This window comes from Trichosurus vulpecula, chromosome 4, assembly GCF_011100635.1.
Source record: "Trichosurus vulpecula isolate mTriVul1 chromosome 4, mTriVul1.pri, whole genome shotgun sequence".
Taxonomy (NCBI): domain Eukaryota; kingdom Metazoa; phylum Chordata; class Mammalia; order Diprotodontia; family Phalangeridae; genus Trichosurus; species Trichosurus vulpecula.
In genome coordinates, this window is record NC_050576.1 from 300890908 (window position 1) to 300915679 (window position 24772).

At 36.0% G+C, this 24772-nt stretch overlaps 1 protein-coding gene across 3 annotated transcripts in view; it reads left to right on the forward strand.

The window, feature by feature from the left end:
• The window catches only part of ALS2 (alsin Rho guanine nucleotide exchange factor ALS2), an 80227-nt gene that overhangs the window by 26931 nt on the left and 28524 nt on the right, over window positions 1-24772 (forward strand). For all 3 annotated transcript variants that reach the window (XM_036753947.1, XM_036753948.1, XM_036753949.1), the window contains exons 5-15: window positions 2820-3177; window positions 5190-5358; window positions 6744-6840; window positions 8190-8267; window positions 11550-11726; window positions 17225-17396; window positions 18032-18212; window positions 20169-20234; window positions 21780-21942; window positions 23381-23512; window positions 23911-24039. In XM_036753947.1, coding sequence (XP_036609842.1) covers window positions 2820-3177; window positions 5190-5358; window positions 6744-6840; window positions 8190-8267; window positions 11550-11726; window positions 17225-17396; window positions 18032-18212; window positions 20169-20234; window positions 21780-21942; window positions 23381-23512; window positions 23911-24039 — 1722 coding nt within the window. The remainder of the gene's footprint in view (window positions 1-2819; window positions 3178-5189; window positions 5359-6743; window positions 6841-8189; window positions 8268-11549; window positions 11727-17224; window positions 17397-18031; window positions 18213-20168; window positions 20235-21779; window positions 21943-23380; window positions 23513-23910; window positions 24040-24772) is intronic.

Genomic DNA, 24772 nt, shown 5'->3' on the forward strand with positions numbered 1-24772 from the left:
TAGAAAGAACTGTGTATGAAATTCTCCACTCTTTCAAATTTTGGCAACTGTAGACTTTTTATCTTCTACTCTTTCGTTCCTGTTTATCTAATGTTCTAGTAAGAAAATAACTTAGAATTTTCTCAGAAATAGTCGTTAACGTACAATCTGCTTATTGTGCCTTTTAGATATTAGATAAGAATTTTGAAGTACAGATAAATTCTTTGGAGAAAAGGCACTTTTAAAATTTAGCATAAAATCCCACATTCTTAGTGCTTCAAAACACTTTCTTCACAACAACCCTTTAAGGTAAATATAGTGCAAATAATATTTGCCCCATTTTATAGACGAGAACGCCAAGGATCTTAAATGTTAAGACTTTCCCTGGATTTGGATGACAGGATTTTGCATCTCCTTCTTCTGAGACCAGCTCTCTCTACAGTATGCTATGTTGCCTCTCTAAGAAAAAAAAATGAGATTGAAATGATAAAGTTTAACAGGAATGTACTTAGGAAGCTCCTGAATTTTGTGACTGTGAAAATGTCTTATTTGACTTTTTTCCTTAATGATAATTTTAAAAATCTCATTATATAGGCATTTCATAATTAAAATGTAACTTCAGTTTATTTTTATGGCCACCTTGCAATAATTAAAATTTGTTTTTCTTTGGTTTTATTATTCATATAAAAGAGTTTCCTTTGATTATAATAGAGAGAACCTGAGTTCAGATCCTAACTCTGACACTACCTAGTACATTAGTACCCAAAGCCTTGTTTGATGTTAGTTAGTGGTCTGAGTGACTTTGCTTTTCAGTGAACAGATGTTTTTGACGAGTCACTTTACCTCACCAGGCCTCAGTTTTCTCCTCTGGAAGAATGTGAGGGTTGTCCTACGAGGGCCCGTCCAGACCTAAATCTGTTTTCTTATGAAGTGAGTGAGCACATCTTGATAATCCTGTGTAATCCTCCTCCTCACTGTTAAACTTGATTATTTTTGCTTTTGGAACAGTTAAAATTGTGTTCTTCACCAAAGTTGTTGTTGATTTTTACTCAGATTAAAGAGAAGGGGCCACTTTGCCAGATCGTTTGAGGTTAAAGTAAGATTTTATAATGATACTTACTTCCCCTGCCCCCCCCCCATCCTGTAGCTACTTTCTAAATGTGACTTTACATCTCCATTGTAAAAGCATTTATGAACTTCATTCTGAAGAATTGCTTAATTTTCACCAAAGAAGTAGTTTGTCTGGGAGCTCTTCGAGTTCTACAGGGCATAGAATACTTCAGAATCCATGATCAACACTTGTGGTAATTCATTTTATTAGAAAGGAATTAGTCTTTTTTTTTTTTTTTGGAGCATAGTATCATAAAAATATAGGAAGCAGAGACCTGTGTTTTTTCCTCAGGTTTCCTACTTAGATGATTTACAATAAGGAACTTTTTAGAAATTACTTTCCTTTTGTTCTACTCAGTAAAATGAGACAACTGTATTTATCTTTAGTGAAATTCATCCTTCAGGAGCCTTAAAATAAATTTCCACCCAATGACCAAGTATCATTTTTTTTTAAAGGCAAAGGAAATTATGGAGTCTATGCTTTTCAGGATCTTTTGGGAAATGAGAAGTAGGCTTTTTCACATGTTATCCCTACTGATAAAACCAAAAGCCTTATTTGAGTTTAATTAATGGTCCCATGACTTTCTTTACAATAAACAAATGTATTTGGCAAGTTGTAGGAGGAAATATCGAATGATCTCATGAATGGGCTGATGTTGGTTTCTGAATGTTTAATTATTAACCTATCACATTTAAGGAATGGGAGCAAAGGCAATGATCTGTTTTGATTTCTTCACCTTGCTCAACCAGCTCCTGATAAATAACATATTGCCTCATATCCTTAAGTTTAAGTCATTCTGTTGTTTCAGCAAAAGCTGAGAGTTCATATAGGGTTAACCTTTTTTTCTAACATATGTATGTCATGTTTTAATTTCTGCTTATTAAACTTTTAAAAATACTCTTTTCCTTAAAATAACAATTTTCAGATACATCTTTAAAACAACTTTCATAAATCCCTAAATTCTGCAATGCCATAGAAATATCAGTCTTGCATTTTTTCCATTTCTTTATCTCTCTGAAGAAGTTGGAAGAGCAAGTAGGTTTGCCTTCTACTGCCTTAAGTCAAGCCTGGTGGCACATGCCCATGATACTTGCTTCTAGAATAGGCTATGTCTGATGGATCATTTCAGTTTAGAAGCTGTGAATTGTAGTAGGGACTAAAGTGGATCAGGTGTCCACATTAGAATGGCACCAATATGAGCCACCAGGAGTTGTGGGGGTCATTAGGCTGCTTTTAAGGAGGGGCAAATTGACCCAGGTCATCAAACAGGAGGTCAAGGCCTCCATGCAAGTCAACAGTGGGATGAAGCCTGTGAGTGGCAGCTGCACATCTAGCCTAGGCAAGATAGGGAGCATTTAGTTCTCCCCTCCCCGCAAAAAGACTGCCATAACACTCATTGTTAGTTTTCTTTTTAAAAAAATACTCTTCTTACCCTTCAGTGACCAATTGGGGTAGCAATATGGTTTTCTTCTTGCTACTTGTTTGCTACTAAGAGGGCATTTAAAAAAACACAAAGACCAAGGACCCCCTGCCAAAAAAAAAAGAAATACCTATCAGTAAACACATTTTCAAATGGCACAGGTTTCCACCAAATCTTAAATATCCGATGAGAGTAGACAGAGAGACCTCCTTTTATTTTGAATCCATCAAGAGGTATCTACTTATTAAAGGTCATTCCCCTTTATGTTTTTATGAAAGATCTCATCTTTGTTTTTTCCTGTGTTTTTAGCCTCTTACTGAAGAACCAAATCCCATTCTCCCCAGCCCACCAACCACAAGTACATCTGCTCTAAATAGCTTAGTGGTCTCCTGTGCCTCGGCAGTTGGTGTGAGGGTAGCTGCTACATATGAAGCTGGAGCGCTGTCTCTTAAGAAAGTAATGAACTTTTATAGTATAGCTCCTTGTGAAAGTGGACTTCAGTCAGGCAATGCTTCCTTGGGCCCAGAAGGATTGAAGGATAGCCGGGAAGAGCAGGTTAAACTGGAATCCATGCAAGGAAAGAAGAGTTCAAGTCTTGTGGATATTAGAGAAGAAGAATCTGAAGGAGTTAGCAGAAGGCTTTCTCTTCCTGGATTGTTATCGCAAGGTAAGACAGTAGTCAGTTTCTAAGAGATGAGTTTTGGGAAGCCTTGGTGCTTCTAAACTTACCAGCCATATTACAACAGGATTTTACGTTTTTTTGAGGAATGAGATATTACACACGAATGAATTTGCCAGCTAAATAAAGCCGTACCTTTTTAGATACTAAAAATTGTTTTACTTGAATCATTTCAGATAGAAATTTTCTAAAATATATTATCTGGCTCCCTACTGCTTTAAACAGACCAGCTCTTCCTCATAGTCCAAGGTCATTATGAATATAATTTTTTTCATTGTTCTGTAAAATAGTGATGGCTCCCTCCAGGACAGTTGGTTTGTATAAGGTTTTTGGTTTTGTGATAGATAGCCCTTGCCTCTCCAATTTTAATTTCTTCTTACTTTTTCTTTGTGATTCTTCTAATCAGTTGTTGGCCAGAATATCAGACAGCAAGATTGGTTGAATGGTGTGTAAAATAAGAGAAAATATGCTTAAATATGCTAAAACTCATGTACTTTATTCCTGGAAAGGCCCTTCAGGTCCTCACTCAGTCTTAGAGGCACTGATGTTTTCTCCCATCACAAACGCAGGCTGTTTTGCTTACTTCCTGCTTCCTAGATAGATTTCAGGTATTTAAGGCTGCCATTTAAAGTGACTTCAGAATAAGTAAGATGTTACTGTAGTTTATGTATAGTTAGTTGCCCAGAAGCCTGAAGTATCCTTTCTCTTCAAGCTTTAATAACAGAAAATCTAAGCAGAGGAGATATCACCAGTACCATTCTTGTGGAATAATTACTATACGCTGTATTTCTAGTGTATAGTAGCACGCACACACACACGCACACACACAGAGTTCACATCCTTTTCTAGCTGGGAATCTCTAAACTATTTTAGTCAAGGTCCAGAAACCAAGTTTGCTAGATTATGTGCTACTCTTTGTTTTCCATCCTTGTTCCCCATTTCTCAACAACTCTTCTCTGTCATATATTCTCAGTGCCAGTCCCCCTCCTCCCTTCCACCGTTTTCTAGACTCTGCTGGCTGTCAGTGATCCTAACCCCTGCTTTGTGCTGTCAGCTGTATTCCTCATTACTGTCCTCCCTTGCTGCTCCTGGTATCCTAAAGCTATTCACCAACAGCTTATTGAGTGAGACAGGTACCATGATGAGAAGCAGATTGTACAGAAAATCAGACTCTGGATTTTTACCTCTTCAAATCACTCTGTGTCCTTAGTGAATGAAATGAGTAAGCTCCTACCATATAAAGTTATATAGAACTTTTTGACATCTGTATTAAAGCTCTGAAGAATAGCTTAGTGAATATAATTTTAAAATGCTTTATTTTCAGCACACTACCTTTTAAAATATAATTATATGTGAAACAGTTTGTTAGTTATGGACCACTAAAAGGCCATTTTGAAGTATAATGAAAATTAAGGCTAGATTTGACATTGAAAATCCCAAAAGAATTTCAAATGTACCTTTTCAATCTAAAAAAAAATTTTTTTTAACCAAAAATCATTATTTGAGAAAATATTGAGTAGATCTACTTGACTAGCTGGAATGATTTTTCATTTGTTGTTCTCTATGGTTGACCTCATATGACCAACTAAGTACCTCCCGAGTGTCCTAAATCTATATATAGTGACAATTTTTTTCATCCTGTGTTCCTGATGATCCTCCCCCTGCCACCCCACGAAGTCAGTTATGCTTTTTTCTCTTTGGACACCATAAAAAAGAGCATAGAATTTCTTTTGTGTAAGATGGCTTAAGTTATCATCTGAATATTTTGCCTGGGTGTTTTTTTTTTAAAAAGCAAATATAAAATATTTTGCACTTTTTTCTTTTCTCTGGAAGTTCTTTAATTTTCATGACATCCAGGCAAATATTTGCATTTGGTTCCTGGTCTAAAAAAAACTTGAAATTTTTTCATTTTTTAGGTAGAACAAAAACATGAAGTCTCTAATATGCTTCTTGGAAAATGCTTTGTTGAAATATTATGTCTGCCAATTTTATGTTCTTAGTTTCTCCCAGGCTCCTGAGAAAAGCTGCCCGGGCAAAAACACGAACAGTGGTACTGACACCTACATATAGCGGGGAAGCAGATGCACTCCTGCCTTCTTTAAGGACTGAAGTGTGGACTTGGGGGAAAGGGAAAGAAGGACAGCTAGGACATGGCGATGTTTTGCCTAGGTAAGGTTAAGATTTAACAACATTGGCTTCAGTAAATGTATTAATTCAGTTAAATAAGCATTTATTCCTTCTAGATGCTTGGCACTATGCTAGGCACTGAGGGAGACACAAAGGTGAATTACATATCCTCAATGAACTTGTATTTTAGTAATGTACTTTTTTACCCACTGAAATTAATTAGATTAAATAGCCCCTCCTCCCTTATTGTACTGTGTATCACTCTGTGTTTTTAAAAATACGTTTTAATTTGATTTTCCAGAACAAATTTTAAACTGTACTTATCAAACTTGAGGACAGTTCTGAAGAATTCTCTTTTTTAATCCATTTCTTTCAATAGGGAAATTTGCCCTTTAAGAGAAGTTTTATTGATGATTTTTTGTTTTTATATCACATTTATTCTGAATACATCCTTTTTCCTTTCTCTGCTCTAGTGGTCTATCCCAGTAATTCCCAATGTATTTTGTCCCACAAAACTTTTTCAGTACAACAAAACAATGTGTTGCAAACCCCTTGGGGTTTATTTACTGCTTAAGGTGCCATTTCAGATTTTTAGCATGAGCCCTTTGGCCCATCATCATGAACCCTCAAGGGGTTTGTGACCCACTTACTGGGAACCACTGCTCTATCCAGCAAGCTTTTCTTTCTATCAGATATTAACTAACAAAAAAATTTAGCAAAACTAACTGGCACATCTGCTGTGTTTGACAACCTATGCAGCATTCTATACCTTTAATCTAACTTTCTTTTTTTTGTGTTTATTCCATATTTGTACTAATTTCTGTATTTGATGGTAATCTCCATATTTGTGTTATGTTGGTTATCAGAGCCTTATCAAATATTTCCTACAAAGGTTTTTCCCCCAATTTTCAGTTTCCCTTTGTATATTATCTATATTGATTTTATTTGCCATTTTGTTTGTTTAAAGGTAAGTACCTATACTCATTATTAAAATAGAAAACAGATTGGATGTTTCATTAAGTTTATGGTTAGGGGGATCAAAATCCAAAATAACTAGACCGTGTCTGTAAGACCTAAAGAATAAGAGAAACTTTTTACATGCCCCAACCCTCCTATCCTCCCCAATTTGCTTTTCCTTTTTATAAGGAGTGTGTATTTAGTTTGAATCATATCTTGTTTTAAGTTACAGACATTAGTTACCTGTTGACTAGCCAAACACAAAGTTAATTCACTGAAAACCGTATAACATTACTTTGTGGCTTTGAGAAAATACTCAATATTTAGCTGTTTGACCCTTCTGATTTTTTTTTAAATAGTCTGTTTCCTTGAAAAGTTATTCTGGTATTTGAGATAGGTTAGGACTCTGCTTTTCATTTTGTTCTTCCTTAATGTAACTCTTAAAATTGTGGGTTTTTGTGGTTTTCCAGGCTTCAACCATTATGTGTAAAATGTCTGGATGGTAAAGAAGTAATTCAACTGGCAGCTGGTGGTCATCATTCCCTTGCTCTTACTGCTAAATCCCAGGTATGAGAAGAATTATTACATGCTAATTTCATTTGAAGGATTAGATTTAAACCATTGACATAGAAAATCTCTAGGCCTTTGGCATGTTTCCTTTATTTACCAGAAAGGTTGGCTATGCATGAGGCTGTCCATATGTTCTCCAGAAAGAAGTATATGCCCACAGTCGTTTGGGAATATTTATGAAGTCATGTTAATCATTTGAGTTTTTTGTTTAGAGAATTAGGCAAGGAAGGAATCCTTAATTAAGAAACTAAAAAGAATTTTCTAAAGCCTTTGTTATAGAGTCATAGGCCTCCAAGTAATAGCCATATCTGTACCTAAATCATTGTTTAGAACAAAAGAGCTTGTGAGTTTTGCCAGTAACCTGACCAAACTTAGAAAAATAGTTGTTTAATTTAGTCTTTAAACTATTCAGATTGCCCACCAGACCATTTTCCTCTTTCGTAGTCTACAAACAAGCTCAATACCCTTTAAATAAACAATTCCTTTAGACCTTTAACCTAAATTCTTCTACCATTATCTCCCCTTCTTTTGCCCTTACTGAACATAGAAATGGTGCTTGTCATTTCTATAGTAAAATGTTCATATTAGAGACTTTCAAGTTAGCCTTCAACCTTCTCTACCTTCCCAGATTAGTGCATTCCATACTTTTAGCTTTTATGGCAAACTTTCTTTTATTTCTTTACTCTTTTTCATTTTGGAGAGTTGAAATGTAAACATTGTTTTGCTTGCCTAACTTTAAAAACTGATATATTTATAATATTTCTGTAAAGCAGCATGACATAGTAGGAAGAGCCCTGGACTTTGTCAGAAGTCCTTGGTCCAAAGTATGGCTCTGGTGTATGATGGGTGAGATTTCATCCCTTTCATCATCATCTTCACCTGTACAATGTGAATAATCATACTATAGTCACTACTCTCTCACATGGTGACATCAGAATAGTGCCATGTAAACTTTAAAGTACTATATTAATGTGAGCTATTATTTCATATCCTCAAGTAGGGGGTTTATAACCTATGCCCATGAACTCCCATGGTATATTTAAGAAGGTCCATGATTTTCAATGAGAAAAGAAATTATGTCTTTATTTTCATTAATCTATAACTGAAATTTAGCATTTCCTTCAAATATTAAAAATAATCATTCTGCTGAGGAGTCCCTAGGCTTCATCAGATTGCCAAAAGGGTTCATGACAAAAAATAAGTTGAGAATTCCTGTTCTAGAGAAGGGAAATATCGGTATAATCTGCCTAAGTAGCCTTATTTGTACATGTTAATTATTGCCATAGATGAAATGTGTTGTATTGAACCTGATTCAGATTATTAACTTTATCATCATTTTCTGACAGGTTTACTCATGGGGTAGTAATACTTTTGGCCAACTTGGTCACTCAGATTCTCCAACTACAGTTCCTCGTCTTACAAAGGTACTTTAATATCTTTGAGAATTTCTTTTCTTTTTAATTTTTTATTTTTAGTTCCAAATTCTCTTCCCCCACCCCCACTGATTGAGAAGGCAAGAAATATGCTAACCATTATACATATGAAGTAATGCAAGACATATTTCCACATTAGTCATGTTCTATGAAGAAAGAAATCTAAACAAAATATGCTTCAGTATGCACTAGAGTCCATCAGTTCTTCTTCTTTGGAGGTGGCTAGCATTTTTCTCATGAGTCCTTTGGATTTGTGGTGGATCATTGTACTAATTAAGAGTAGCTAAGTCTTTCACAGCTGATCATTATTACGGTATTGCTATTATTGTGTACAATATTCTTCTGTTTCTACTCTACTCACTTCACATTGCAACAATTCATATAAATCTTCCCAGATTTTTCTGAAATCATCCCCTTCATCATTTCTTTTAGCACAATAGTATTCCATTACAATCATATACCACAACTTGTTCAGCCATTCCACAGTTGATTGGCATCCCCTCATATTCTAATTATTTGTAATTGCAAAAAAAGTTGTCATAAATATTTTTGTACATATGGGTCCTTTTCCTCTTTTCCTTTGATCTCTTTGGAATACAGACCTAGTAGTGGTATATTGCTAGGTCAAAAGATGTCCACAGTTTGATAGTCATTTGGGCATAGTTACAGATTATTCTCCAGAATTATCAGACCAGTCTTGAGAGTTTTTTGGCTGCTTTTTTACAAAAATAACTTACTTCTAGAATCCCAAGCCATACTGTATAGATGATGTCTGTTAATAATTATAGAAAACCACATTACATACTGTGAATGTGATCTACATATTTTTCTATATGTATAAAAGAATCAGTCAGTTTTTCATATTTACTGTTGCTTTTTTTAAACAGCGTGATTTGTATCTTCAGCCTTTCTTTAACCTGTGCTACTATCTTTTTGTTTCATATTTCCTTTATCTTTTTTTCTTAAACTGAAAATGAAAAATTTGATTTTTAAAACTTCTGAACCTAAATTTTTTTGTCGGTCAAGAAACATTTATTGAGAGCATGCTATGTGCCAACCACTGTGTATTTCTCTGAGTTCTACTGTATCAAAGCAAAACTTCCTAGGAATTTATGTCTTTTAAAAATCCACTTAAATTTGGCATTTACATCATACATATACGTATCTTCTTAGGGACTTTTTCTTTTTTCTGGAGATGAGAAGTGATTTTTTGAATGCAGTTAATTTGCATGAAGGGTTTTAGTGGGTACGTGGCACTATGCTGAAGTACAATCAGCCTCTAGTTCCTTTGAGAATCCTCAAAGGACAGAGAAGTTGGGGAAAAATTGGCGGCCTTAATTTTTGAAAAATCATTCGAATGTTGTTACAGATTACAAATAATTTTGCCATCATCCCTATAATTCATTTTCGCAGGTATTTGATCTGCTTTATCCTGAGCTGAAGTCTATGCTGTGGTTTTTGTGTTCTCACTCAGGAGATAATATTTACAGGAAACAAAGAATAATAATGTATCGAAACATTTTTAATTGATCTTCAATACATTTATTGAATGTATTTACAATAGGCTATTTAATCTGTTATTTATCTCAGTTTATAATTGTAATCTGTCACAGTTCAGAATTTAACAAATATTTTTTATGGCACATTTGTCATTTGTTTGGGCAAGTAGAAAATTAGAGATATTCAGTAGCTCCTCCTTCCTCCCAAACAAACCATTTTTTTAAAAAAGCTATTTCTTTTCCAATCATTTAATTACTTGACATTTTAGAGTTAGAACCATAGAATTTTAGAATTAGAACTGACCTTGAGGGGTTTTCTAGTCCAGCTCCTACCTGAAGTGTGAATCTCCTGCACAGTATACCTTACAAGTAGCTATCTTGCTTAAACTTGAAGATCTCCAGTGCTAGGGAAACCATTAGAGGGAACATATTTTTCACTATGTATTTTTCTGAGGACCAGCTTAGCTAGGTTTGGACAGGCTTATGACCAGGAAGCTAGCCACTAGATGATAAATTCTTTGGGTGTGACTAGTCTTGAAACAAAAAGAAATAATTAGCCTTTATACCATACTTATAAAGTATAGTATCATGGTCTTTGATATCTTAAACATAGCATTTATTTTGGTCAGAGGGGAGAGGTAGGGATGGCAGTGGCGGGGCGGGGAGGTCCGGGTTAGGAAGGAGCTTAAGGTTATTCTACTTGGTTTGTGAGTAGGGTTTTTTGGAGGGAGGGAAGGAGGATTAGATTGAATAAGGAAATGCCCTTTATAATTTTGTTTCATTCCATATCAAATTAACACATAGTGATTCCAGGAACCAGAAATTGAAATGAAGTCATGCCAGGCATTAGGTGGTAACAATTGAGTTGAGTCATAAGAAGAGAGGACTAAAACTACAGTGATATAAGCCAGACTCCAAGGGATCTGGCAGATATTAAGGTCCTGTGCTGGCAAGAAATCATAGCCAGGTGGTCAGCCACTGTAGGGAAGTACCATGATTCCAGAGGATGTAGGGAAGGTTATTCAAGTACCATGACTCCAGAGTCCAAAGTCCAGGATATTCATGCAAGAGGAGTCAGGTGTAGAGTAGTTTACCAACAGGCAGAACTTTGTCCCCTAATTCAGCACAGCCAGGCCAGACCAAATGGTGGTTCATAAGCAGGCTAGAAATACTATTCCTGAGGCTGAACATCAGTAGGTCAGTTCAGATAATCAACAAACATTTATTTAAAACTTATGCTATATATATTAAGCTCTGGGCATATGAAGACAAAAAGCAGCATGAGGGAATTAGGACCATTGCTTCTAGATCAAAGGCACTCTGTTCCCTGATCTGGTTTTGTGCATCCTGTCCAGTGTGGTCAGAAAAGGGTGGGCCAGTGTGCCCTGGCACACAGAGATTAGCAGGGTTCAACAAGTGCTTTTCCTTGGAACAAAGGCAGAGGGCTAGGGCTTCTTGTATAGGGAAGCTATGTTAAAACACCTCAAATTCTGGTGCTTCAAATTGTAATAAAAGTTCTACTTTAATATATAAGGTAAATAAAAGGACTACCAAAGGAATTCATTCTTTTGACAGGCCAAACCCAATTTAAAGGATTTTTCTTGTACTATGTTTGGCTAAATGCACTATTAGAGATCTCTGTTCTTCGAAAGTAGTGAGTATTTTTGCTATTGCTGGAAGCAGTACTCCATAGAGGTGTTTTCCTGATTTGATCTGATACAGAATTTCTAGCTGACATTCATCTGAAACTGAAAATAATCCTCTCTACTTGTAGGTATGCAATGAAAATGGAATCTGGAGTGTAGCTGCTGGGCAGGATTATTCCCTTTTTTTAGCAGACACAGATGATTTCCAGCCTGGATTGTATTACAGTGGCCGGCAGGAACCTGTAGAAAGTAGTAGTCTTAGCACTGGTACTAAGACTGCAACACTGCTAGTATCCTGTAGTAAGGTAAGTGTATCTTAGAATAGTGATAATAGTAATAGTTGTTGTCATTGTTCAGTCGTTTCAGTCACGTCTAATTCTTTGTGACTGTCATTTGGAGTTTTTTTGGCAAAGGGGTTTGCCCTTTCTTGCTCGAGCTCATTTTACAGATGAGGAAGCAGAGGCAGATAGGGTTAAGCGACTTGTAAGTGTCTGAGGCTGAAGTTGAACTGTGTGTGTGTGTGTGTGTGTGTGTGTGTGTGTGTGTGTGTGTTTGTGTGTGTGTGTGTTAGGAATAGCCTCATGCTAGGTTAGTTTCAGTGATCAAGAAAAAAATCTTTCATTGTGTCCTTGGAGCTCTCAGAGAAGGATGTACTCTACTAGAATTAGAATATATGGAGTTTTTATTTTTGGTCAAGGGTGGGATCATCAAAGCAGTGGTAGAATGAAGTGCTTTGATAACAGACTTGATGGAACATTGATACTGACTTACTTTCTCACTATTCCCATTCATCCTCTCCCCTCTCCCCCCAACATTCTTTTACTTATTGTCTGTTTCTGTTTAGTTTCAAATTTCTTTGCTTCCCCATTTCTTCTTTTTTTTTAATGTTTACATGACTTTTTATGGGTCAGAGTTTATTACAGTTCTATTCTGTGGCCTGCAGTGGAGGAACATTTTATAAGATTTTTGCTGTATTTGACAGTTCTATTTCAGTGCATCTGGCAGGGGGGACTGTCTGTCTGTCTTTCTCTCTGTCTCATATTATCAATTGTCTTTTTCTCTCTTCCTCTCCTTCCTCCTCCTCTCTCTTTCCTTCTTTCTCTCTCTTTCTTTTCGTTTTTCTCCTTTCTTTTCTCCTTCTTCTCCTTCTCCTCCTTGTGCTCCTCCTCCCACTTCTTTAAGCAATGTACTCCCTCAGTCTTTTTTTTCATGTTCCTCTTCCTTCTTATACCAATCTCCTCAGAATTAAATTAGAGCAATGAAGAAACTAATCAATTTGTTCACTAGCCATTGAGAATACAGAGACAAAAGTGAAACAGCTCCTGCCCTTGAGGAGCTTACAATTTAGCAAGAGGAGACAGCATGTACATGTATAAATATCTATTTTAAAAATAATTTTAAAAAAATTAACAAGCATCTATTCTCTTCCTCACCTTCCCTTTAGTCCTCTAGAATAATGACTTAGTTCTTAAGTCTTTAAAAATTGTTTTTACAGTGTTGTTGTTACAGTATAAATTATTCTGGTTCTGTTCATTTTACTCTGCATCAGTTCAAGATGAGGTTCAGTTGATAGACTTTTATGCCCCCCAATTATGTGAGAAAATAAATCTCCTTGAATTTCTCTCCCTTTCTTCACTAGTATAAGCTTTTCCCTCCAACACACTTTCCTTTTTTCTTTTAAGATGATCATAACATGACAAAAATATTCTCAAGCCATCCATCTTATTTGACTCCCTCTATGGCACCCACCTCGTTCTTAGGGGGCATTTGTATCAAAGTCTTTTTCAATTACTTGTTCATATTTCCTTTTCTATGTTTCTCTTTACTATCATGTTTGCATTTTGTATTTTCTGCTAAGCTCTGATCATTTCATCAGGAATACTTGGAAGCTCTCTTTTTCATTAAAGATCCATTTTTCCCCTTGTATAGGATTTTACTTAGTTTTGCTTGGTAAGGTATCCTTGGTCATAAACCTATATCTTTTTTTTCCTTTTGAAATATCATATTCCGTGCTCTTTACTCCTTTATAGTAGCATATGCTAAATTTTATGTGATCCTCATTGTGGTTCCTTGGTATTTGAACTCTTTCTTTCTGGCTGTTTGCAGTATTTTTCCTTTGAAAGCTCTGGCTTTTGGACATGACATTCCTGGGAATTTTGTTCTTAGGGTTTCCTTCAGGAGGTGACTTGTGGGTTCTTTGTATTTTTACTTTGCCCTCTGGTTCTTAGACATATGGGTAGTTTTCTTTCGTGATTTCTTGAATTGTGATGTTCAAAATCTTTTTTTGGTCAAGTTTCCAGGTAGTTGAATGATTCTTAAATTGGCTTTACTTGATCTGTTTTCCAAGCCAGTTATTTTTTATATGTGACAAATACCTTACATTTTCTTCTATTTTTTTTTCAGTTTTCTGACTAATATTCTTGTCACTCACGGTGTGTTTAATTTGTATTTGGTTCATTCTTGTTTTCAGAGAGTCTGCTAATTGGGTGAGGTCTCATAGTCTTGTGCCAAAGTCTTTTGGCACTTTCCATGTCTCCTTCATTGCACTCATTTCTTTTCCAGTTCCTCCCTCTATTACTATAATTTCATCATAATATAATGTTAAACTTTTTTTCCCTATCGCTTCTTTTAGGAATTCTGGTTGGTCTTGTGGTCAAGCTATATTTTTATTTCAGGCTTTGCTTGTACTTGTTTTAAGGTTACTCTCTTCTGAATTAGTGTGTTAGGTATCCCTGGCCTTTGTATTTTTTTGTTTTGTTCTTCTTCCAGCAGTCCCCTCTGGGCAGGGTGGTGCTGCTGGCCTAGGTGGGAGGTGTAGGGTCTGTGTCTACATTCTCAGCCCCTCTGGGAGAACCTGTGCTGCTCTACGAGGCAAGGGATTGTGTCCCCAATCTGCTCTGGGAGATCTTGGGAAGCCTGGACAGGGGACTGAGCCCTGGATGAGCTCTGGGCACACATGTGTTCTCCTCTTCCCTTTCAAACTGCTCTTTCTGTCTCCTTTGCTGAATCCTCATCCGGGTTGTGCCATTTAATTGTAAATGTTCTCAGAGTTTTGTCCTAGTTCTAGGCCGTCTTCTTGTCTCCTTCTATACTGTGTCACTTGGTGATCTCATCAGCTCTTATGTACCATCTCTATCCTGATGATTCTAAAATCTACCTTTCCTAACTCTCTGCTGACCTCCAGTCTCACATCTCCATCTGCCTTTTAGACATGTCACACTAGATGACTAGTAGACATCTTAAACTCAACATATCCAAAACCGATCTTATCTTTACCCCTAAGATATCCCTCCCACCCCTTACTTCTCCATTGCTGTCAAGAACACACCATTGTCCCAGTCCCTCAGACTGCCAGCATAGGCTTCATCTTCTCTTTATTATTTGTCACCCTCCATATCCAATCTGTTGCCAAGATGTATCAATTTCACTTCTGCAGCACCTCTTGAATAGCCTCCTTCCCTCCTCTGACCCTGCCACCACTCTGGTGCAGGTCTTCATCACCTCATTCCTGAACTATTGCAATAGCTTGCTGGTAGGTCCATTTGCCTCAAGTCTCTCCCCATTCTAATCCATCTTTTTTCATCCAACAAAGTTATTTTCCAAAAGCATAGGTCCAACCATGCCATTACCACCCCCCCATCCACCCAAAAAACTTCATTGGCTCCCTGTCACCTCCAGAATCAAATACAAAATCCTCTATTTGGTATCCAAAGCCCTTCATAACCTAACCTCTTCCTGCCTTACCATTCTTCTTGCATCTTACTCTTACCCCTAGTCTTTGATACGGTGACATTGGCCTCCTTGCTCTTCCACGAACAAAACACTTCATCTGCTTTCTCTGTCCATTCCACATGCCTGAAATGCTCCCCCACCTCATATCTGCCTCCTGGCTTCCTTCAAATCCCAAAGGATAGCCTGTTTTCTGCAGGAAGCCTTCCAACCCCTCTTAATTCTAGAGCCTTCACTCTCTTCATTATTTCCTATTTACCCTGTTTATAGCTTGTTTGTACAAACTTGTTTGCTTGTTGTCTTCCCATAAGGTCCTTGAGGGCAAAGACTGTCTTTTGCCTTTCTTCGTATCCCCAGTACTTAGCACAGACCCTAGCACATAGTAGGCATTTAATAAATGTTTGTTAACTGAGTAACTCCTATTAATATTTTTTTATATAGGAGAACTTTCCTTTCTATCTTGGACCTCTTGGGAATATGTGCCTAGTAGTGGTATAGCTGGGTCAAAGAGTATGACCTCTAGAACTTTTGCATAGTAATTGTTGTCTGGACACACCTCTCATATCTCATACTTGTGAAGGTGGGTTTTTTTAAATGAAAGTTTAGGAATGTACACTTGTTGCTATTAAATTTAAATCTTATTAGATGCACCCTATTGTTCTGATCTGTCAAGATCTTTTTGGATCCTTTCCCAGGGTTGTAATCTGCAGTTTTGATGAGCATACTGTCTGTTATCTATGCCTTTATCCAAGTCACTGATAATATTTTGAACAGCACCAAGGATGGATTTCTGTCATACTCCACTAGGAACTTTTCTTAGTGGACTGTGAGTCTTAAATGACTACTCTGCATTTCCAGTTATTCATCTAGTTCTAAATCCATCTAACTACACTTCATCACGCACATCTCTGCACCTTGTCCCCAAAGAAAGCCTAAGAGACTTTGTTAGATACTTTTGTGAAGTCTAGGTAAATTGTCTTTCACCATCCAGTGACGTCTGTAACCACAGTGTAATACCACCAATGGCACTGATAACTAAAGAGGTTTCTGATCTCTAAATCAGAATGATGACCTACCTAACCTAACAGATATCCCAGAAAACTTATAGCTGAGTTTTAGGCTTACTATAAAAACCATAGCTTATAGGCTGCAGTGTCCTGGGAAGTAGATAGAGCTGGAGGAACCTTAGAGATTTGATCCAAATTTCTCATTTTACAAATGAGGAAACAAGGCCTGGAGTGATGAAGTGACTTAAGACACATAATGACTAAGTGGAGAGCTAGGATTCAAATTCCATTCCTCTTTAAAATGTCATATATTTCCCTTTGCTCATCTCTTTAGTAATCAGGACAAGGTAACTGCTGTAGTCAGTAGTACTACCGTCCTAAAGTATGAGGGAGTTATATTTTTATTTCTTTTCAAGAAAGAAATGCTCTTACTGAAGGGAAACTATGCTCAGGAGTCCCTTCCTGCTTCCCCTCTAATGTTATCAACTTAAGCATCCAGGTGTGGTGTGATTCTTCATGGTAAAGACTTTACCCTGAACAACAACAAAAAAGTTTGTAAAGCACTGCTCTAGCCCATTTCTGTTTTGCCATACATAGCAGGGTGTCTTTACATATCTCCTCCAATTTCACTCCCACGCAGGAGAAAGGATCCTGAGATATATCTCAAAATTATCTCACTGTGCCTATTTTTATGTCGTCCCAAGTCCAGTCTACGAGGTGATCCTATGATTAATGTGACTCAAAAGAGATAGTATAGTTTAATGGATAGGGAGAACTGGCCTAGTGTCAGAAGACCCAATTTCGAGTCACATCTCAGATGCACACTGGCTGTTACCCTAGGCCAGTCACTCAGCTTCTTAGTGATTCATGCAATTTGCTAAGACTATGGGCAGGGGAAGAGAGTTTCCACACGGGGAATTATTAATACCAGTAAAATACTAGTAAAATCACAATACCAGTAACATCACAGGTCTGGACAAAAAAGAAACAAAAGGCAATTTGAATAATTCCCTCCATGAGTAAGTAATATGCTCAGTCTATAATCTTGTTCTGCCCTTTTGCTTCAGCTTGGGTACATAAGCAGTGTGACAGCAGGGAAGAACAGCTGCCTAGCTTTGGTGGACAAAAATATTATGGGATATATTGCCAGTCTACATGAGTTGGCTACTACAGAAAGACGGTTCTACTCAAAACTAAGTGATATTAAATCCCAGATTCTCAGGCCCCTCCTCGGTATAGGTAAGTGGAAATGCCCCAAATCCTCAGTGTTCTAATCTCTTTAGATAATTTTTTATGGGAAATTTACTAAAGGTTTGATTTACTTCTTTCTCCCCAGTCTGCCTTGTATTTACTTATAAATATTGTTTGGCCATCTGTATTTCAAATGCTTTATAACCATTTGTTGAAAGTAATTCATGTGTGCAACTAGGAAATAAGATATACAGGCAATGGGACATAAAAATCTATCTTGCCCTACAAGAAAGTAAGGGAAAAGGGGATGCAGGGGGGAGTGGGGTGACAGAAGGGAGGGTTGACTGGGGAACAAGGCATCTTGGAGTGGGGGGAGGGTAGAAATGGGGATAAAACTTGTAATTCAAACTCTTGTGAAAATTAATGCTGAAAACTAAAAATATTAAATACATAAATAATGATTTAAAAAGTAAAAAAAAAATAAAGTTGAACAACTGGTTGAAAAAAAGAAAAAAAAAGAAAATGCTTCATGCACTGATTACCAATATTTTATTCTTGCTAGTCATTAAATGACAAGCTTTTTTGAGAACAAATTTATAATATGATGAAAAATATTTGGCCCTGAATTGCATTGTCTGGTAAGCACTATATATCTATATAGATTGTATTGTTTTTTGTTACAGAAAACTTGGGCACTACCACCACCGTCCAGCTGTTGCAGGAGGTAGCAAGCAGATTCAGCAAGCTGTGTTACCTGATTGGTCAGCATGGAGCCTCACTGAGCAGCTTCCTTCATGGGATTAAGGAAGCCAGGAGTTTGGCCATCTTGAAGCATGCAAGTCTCTTCTTGGATAGTTATACAGAGCAAGTATCCAGTCCCGTGTCATGTTCAATCTCTGCAGGGTTATTCTTCCAAGGAGAACAGCTCCTTAATCAGAAGAGACTAGATTAGGGAGAGTGACATAAGGTAATATAAATTGCAAAGCAGTAATTTAATGTTAAGCCACCTATTGTTTTGCATTACTAAAATTTAGTTTTGTTTAGAGGGGAGAAATATAAGGACTAAACTTTTTTGATGATTAAAGAAGAATGAAGACTTTAGTTCTTATGTAAGCACTCCCCCCCCCCAAAAATCTATATTGTAGCATGATATTATAGATGATACCAAGAATGCTAAATATAGATACAGTATACATTATAATAAATCTTAGCAAATGGATCTGGTTTTGACATGAGTGATTCTGTTCCATTGGGTGAGTTATACTCAAATTTGAAAAGAAAACCATTTTTATAACCAATTACTGTCTATAAATGTGGAGCTGTTCTGGTATCTTGGACAACATTCCTTTGTGTGTGCTTTGTTCTGTTTTTTTAAATCAAGTAAAGTTTAAGAATGCAGATACATTTTAACTCTTCTCATGTTTTCCAAATGCCACCAAATGGATTTAGCAATTTTAACTTGAAATTTTTCTTTTCTTTTGTTTGTATCAACATGTTACATGAGAATTGAACACATTTATCTTTTTACTAGATTGATAATCGATATCTTTTCAAAGTCCGAACTTTGGGCTTTAAATAATCCCTCAAAAGTTTTTTAGAATCAAATCAATAATACCTTCCATATGCTTTTTGTTTGTTTTAAGCAAAATTGAGTGTATTAGCAGTTTTTACTTGGAGAGATACTCTCCAAATAGAAAATGCATTAGCTTATTTTCTTTTTAAGCCCATCATAGACATGAAAATTCTATTTCAAAATCACTGAAGCCGTACTGTAATATTTCAGAAGATTATAATATGTTCTCTGGACACATTCACCAATATGAACATTTATCCTAATTATGTTAATTTTTTACCCTTCTGTAAGAAGTTCTACTTGTACTGGAGGAGTTTAATTTTTTCTGTTTATTCTCTGTTTCATTTAATTGTTTTGTTTTTTCTTCTACTAATTCCGAGTTTTTGTTTACAGACAGTCCCCACTACTTTTATAGAGGCAGTGCAGTGGCACAGTGGCTAGAGGACTGGATCTGGAGTCAGGAGGACCTGAGTTCAAATCCAGTCTCAGACACTTAGTAGTTGTGTGACCTTGGACAAGACACTGAGCCTCTGTCTTCTCTAGCTTCTTCCTCTGTAAAGTGGATATAATAATAGCGCCTACCTCCTAGGGTTTTTGTGAAAATAAAGTAAGATAATATTTGTAAAGTCTTTCACAAACCTTAAAGCACTATATAAATGCTAGTTATTATTATCATTATTTTGTGTCTCACCTTGCTTTTTAATTTTATGTTTATGGATAAAAAATAATTTATAAGTTCTATATGTATATATAATTCCTAGGTTCATATAAATTAGTCTTGCTGATAAGAGTTCAAAATAGCTTTTTTGAATCTCATTATCATCCCTTTCCAAAGAAATTTTAATGGGGAAAATCAAACTATAACCCTGAATATTTAGATTAAAATTTAATTTCAGAAGTTACAGTTTCTCATATTTTAGTCCTACTGCCTATTCACCACTGTAGTGATGTTTGCATATAATTGTGACTACATTTTCATATTAACTCTAGCTCTTAGATATATGACTTTTAGATATGCTTAAATTTTCAGTTTTAACAAACCTGCCTGTATATGTTTTTTTCCTCTGATTACTCTATATTAGCAAATGAGTGGCCTCCACCACTAACAAATACTCCACCATTCACAAATGTCAGTATTATAACATTTTAAAAACTTTTAATTGAAGTACCAAGAGAAATAACTGTCTTCTGACCTGTCAAAATTCTGATCTTAACAATGATATGTATATTTTTCTTATCTGTTAAAGGTATTGCACATCTATTACAAATTTTGTAGTTATGGGAGGATTCCAGCTTCTTGCCAAGCCAGCAATGTAAGTAAATAAATAAATCTCTTCCAATATTTATTTTAGAAACCAGAAGTGTTTCTATATGAAATTATTTTTATATTTTTAGTGTTCAGAAAAAATCTATCTTTCTTGGTCACTCAGGTAAACAAATAAACCAGAATTATATGTAGTGATTCATAATCTTTTATTTTTTTTCTCAACCGGGACATTGCCTTTTTTTTCTAACTGTCTTGTTAGGGTCAACGATGGTTAAATCTTAAACCTCTGGCTAAAAGTTAACTTTGTATTGTGTCTTTTGCTCCCAAAGAAAATATAGTGTTACAGAACATTTCAAGGATAAATAGATCTTTATGCTTAAAGGGTTTTTGACATTTTTTGACATTGCATGTGATTTGTGTTATTGTGATGCCTATAATCTAAGTGGAACCTCTGTGTACCTGGGCCTTAGAGTGTTCTTTTCTTTTCAAATAGCATGTTGTTGTTGAGTATGAAATGAAACATGAGTTACTTCAATTTGCACTCAGTATTGGGAGCATTTTATACATGGTTGTTGACAGTTGCATTTCTTCTTCTGAAGACTGTTAACTCGTGTGCTTTGACCATTTATTTTCTAGTGCCTACCTCTTGACTTTCAGTTACCTACATATCTTATGTTTCAGAATTTTTTTCAGGACTCCTGGATTTAAATGTATTTTTTCCTTTACCTTCTTTTTCTATCCATATTAATTGTCTTTGACAAACCCAAGAACACAGATTACTGAGGAAAAGACTTCAAGTATTTTTGGGAAAACTGAAAAGCAAGTAAACAAAAAAATAGCTTTAGACCTTGCAGTATATGTATATTTAAGTTCCAAATGGATAACTGGTCTAAATATATTTTTAAAAGCAAAAAAACAGAGTGAGGTACAGCTAAGGAGAGATTTTATAATCAAAGAAGGCATAGAGAAAATCATAAAAAATAAAAATTTCAATACCATCTTTTTTTCAGTTAATTGTATTTTCTGTACTTTTTTCTGAGGCATACTAATGAAGAAGAATGAATTCTGGAATTTCTTTTTCAAATGTGTTCATATATATGGATTACCAAACTAAAATGTTTTTTAAAAATCTTTTTAGAATATTCTAATTTTCTTTTAGTTAGTACTTTATTAAAAGTGTGATATATTATTCTTGATTTTTAAATTATTATCTAAATTCATTATTCTAATCCTATCTAGTTTTGTATAATTTAGCCAGCCAGGTTTCAAAACAAAAAAAAAATCCTATTAAAATAAAATTAGAGAGATCAAATGACTTCTTCAGAGATTAACTTCCTGCAGTTTGTCAGTATCAGAAGACCACAAAAAAGTTCCAAACTTATAATAAAATTTCTATGAACAAAACTCTTTTAATTGTATCAAGGGTTAGGCAGTTGTGGTTTTTGCCTTTCTTCTACAGTCTCAATGTATCACATTATCTATTTCATGGTGGGAAAAAGGAAAAGAGATATTTTTCTTGTACCAACAATATGCAGAGAGTAGGCATTCAAGTATTTTTTGAATAAATAAATCTTTCTCTCTCTCTCTCTAGTGACTTCTTAAATAAAAACCAGGAGTTATTACAAGATTTATCAGAGGTGAATGATGAAAACATCCAATTGGTGGAAGTGCTAAACACTTTGTTTTTTTTGCCAATAAGACGTCTTCATAATTATGCTCGAGTTTTGCTAAAGCTTGCTACTTGTTTTGAAGTGGTAAGCTCTTTTTCTTTTGACATACCTAAGGACTTGGAATTCTAGTTTCTTTTCCGTATATGTACTCTGCTTCCACAAGGCCACTAATTAGACTAAGTTGATGCTGAATTTTACATGACTAAATATAGCCTAGTAATGACATTAATTCTTGGTAAATTTGCAGAAGATTTCTTTTCATAGTATCTCTCACCTTAGTACTAATTGTCATCATTTTATGCAAATGTTATGTTTGTAGTTCAGACCTAATTAAAGTATATGCTATCCTTCACCCCATTCTACTCTGAAAAGGCCCAGCAGGTGTCATTTTGGCACATCCCAGCAAGCCTCTAGACTGCAAGTCACAATTTAGCCCAGGTGCATGCTGAAACTTCACCTCAACACTATCTGGAGAAGTGCTTAGGAATCTCAGCTAGGTCAGCTTTCATCATAAAAATCAGCAGTGTTGCACCTCCAGAGGTGGACTTGTTCTAAGTGGTTTGGTACTAGTCCAGAGAAGCCATGACTTCAATGGATCTGCTAAGGACTTGGGATCTGTATCCCACTTCCAGAAGATGTAACTCCCCTAGAATGACCCTGTAACCACTCTTTGGGGCCTTTGCTATTTTATCTCCTCAAAATCTTTTGTCATCCAGTGCTACAATACTGAGATGCCCCAAGTTGCATCCCCTGCTAACTCAGCTTTGAAATCCTAATCAATTAATCATGACTGAGCTGCCCAAACTCCTGACATTCAATAAGAAATAGTATCCTGGACAGCCTCACAGTTGTAACATTCAGTTTAATGGAAATCTTTCCTGCATAGTACGTCCACTCATTAGGTTAAATTGGCTTGCTCCTGAAAACAACTGTATTTAAAATCTGTTTACAAGCTTCCGACTTCTCATTTAATACCACCTATTTGAAGTTATTTCCTATAAATTGTCTTAATTACTATCTTTGCTTAAATCAAAACATTTAATTTTTAAATTCATTACTACCTTAGACAGTGTAAGATTCACAAATTAGTTTCTCTAAAGTTTATTTGGTATCTGGTCAAATTTCAGAAACCTAGATTATTAACTATATGAGGTAGAAATACCCCCCAACACACACCACCACCTTTCTCTTTTTTGTTTTACCTCAAGGCCCCACTCCTCATGTTCTTCAGCCAATATCTCTTTACTTACAGTGTATCTCCGTTGTTTTCCTTTCTGACAAATACCTGTCATCACCTTCTCCCTTTCCCCTCAGGTTATCATCCCTACTTCATACTAATAGCTACATAGTAGAATTTAGTATTTCTGACAATCGCTACCTAAAACACAGCCAACCCACCACTGTTCTTAGTATGAATTGTCTCCCTAAAGTAAATTGTGTATTCAGATTGCCTCTATTGGCTTAGACTGTGGATGACTTGGTTCATATTCTTACTTATTTTTTCTTAATTGTTGACCTTTAGACATCTCCAGAGTACCAGAAACTGCAGGATTCCAGCTCTTGTTATGAGACTCTTGCTCTCCATCTCGGCAGGAAAAGGAAGGAAGCAGAATACACACTGGGCTTCTGGAAGACCTTCCCTGGGAAAATGACGGTACAGCACCTGCTGTCACACCTTGCGAACAGCAGGCATTTTCATAATTACTGCTGTAATTTTCTTCACCCCACCCCCTACTGTTTATGATGATGATGCTACAATGACATCTATTCTAGGATGCCTAAATTTCATGGCAAAGTCTCTATCAATATCTGTTTGCTTGGTAGCCTATTTAATTTCACACACATTTTGTTTGGTCCTTGTGAATTTTTTATTTTTCTGTGATCTCTAATTTTACAAAAACCTTAAAATCCTTCTCAGATCTAACCAGTTATTTTACATTTGATTAGCACGTTTTTTTTGTTTCATCTTTTGTAATATGTTTATAGGTTACTTATAAATCTTTTTCAAATTTTCCTGAAGCATTTTGTTTTGCATTTTCACTTTAATCACAGGATTCCTTGAGGAAGCCAGAACGTAGGCTAATCTGTGAGAGTAGTAATCGAGCATTGTCTCTACAACATGCTGGTAGATTCTCTGTGAATTGGTTCATTCTCTTTAATGATTCTTTGGTCCATGCTCAGGTAAGCCAAAATCCTAGCCTCTTAAGACACATTCTAGTAGATTGAACACCATGCCTATCTTAATTGATATGAATATTTTTTGGGTTTTTTTTGAAACATCTATGGCTTTTATTGCCAAAAACTTTGGACTAATTCATTGAATGATCATAGAAATGTTTAGTTTAATTACATTTGGCATTTATGTGATAGGCTAGATTGTGGGTAGCTGGGTCCAGTACAACTGTTACCTGGTCTCATCTAAGCCCTTGGTCTTTTTCTCCTCCCTGATTGACTCTCTTATTCTCTGTTCCAAACCATTTCTTCTTTTCTCAAGCTACCCATACCATTTACTGCCTTATCCTTCTCAGCAGAGGTTCTCATCCCCTACTTCCCTTGAAAAATGAAGCCATCCACAATGGAACTCTTCTCCTCAGTCCTTTGTTTCAGCTCACCTCAGTAACATCTCCAGCTCCTTCCCAACTCCTGCTGTGCTCTCGATCCCATCCTCTCCTTCGTCAAGAAGAGCTTCCCATTCAATTATCTTCCTCTTTCTTTGTAATTTTCAGTCTCGCCTTATCCACTCTTCCTTTCAGTCCCTTCTGATCCACTCCTTCCCAACTGCTTACAAATATGCCCAGATCTCCCTCGTTATTTTTTTTGTTTGTTTTCTTATTCTGAACTTAAATACTCCCAAAAGAGCATTTCTGTACACAGCAGAACACAAAAAGAGGCTTGTATATAAAACTGAGTTTTT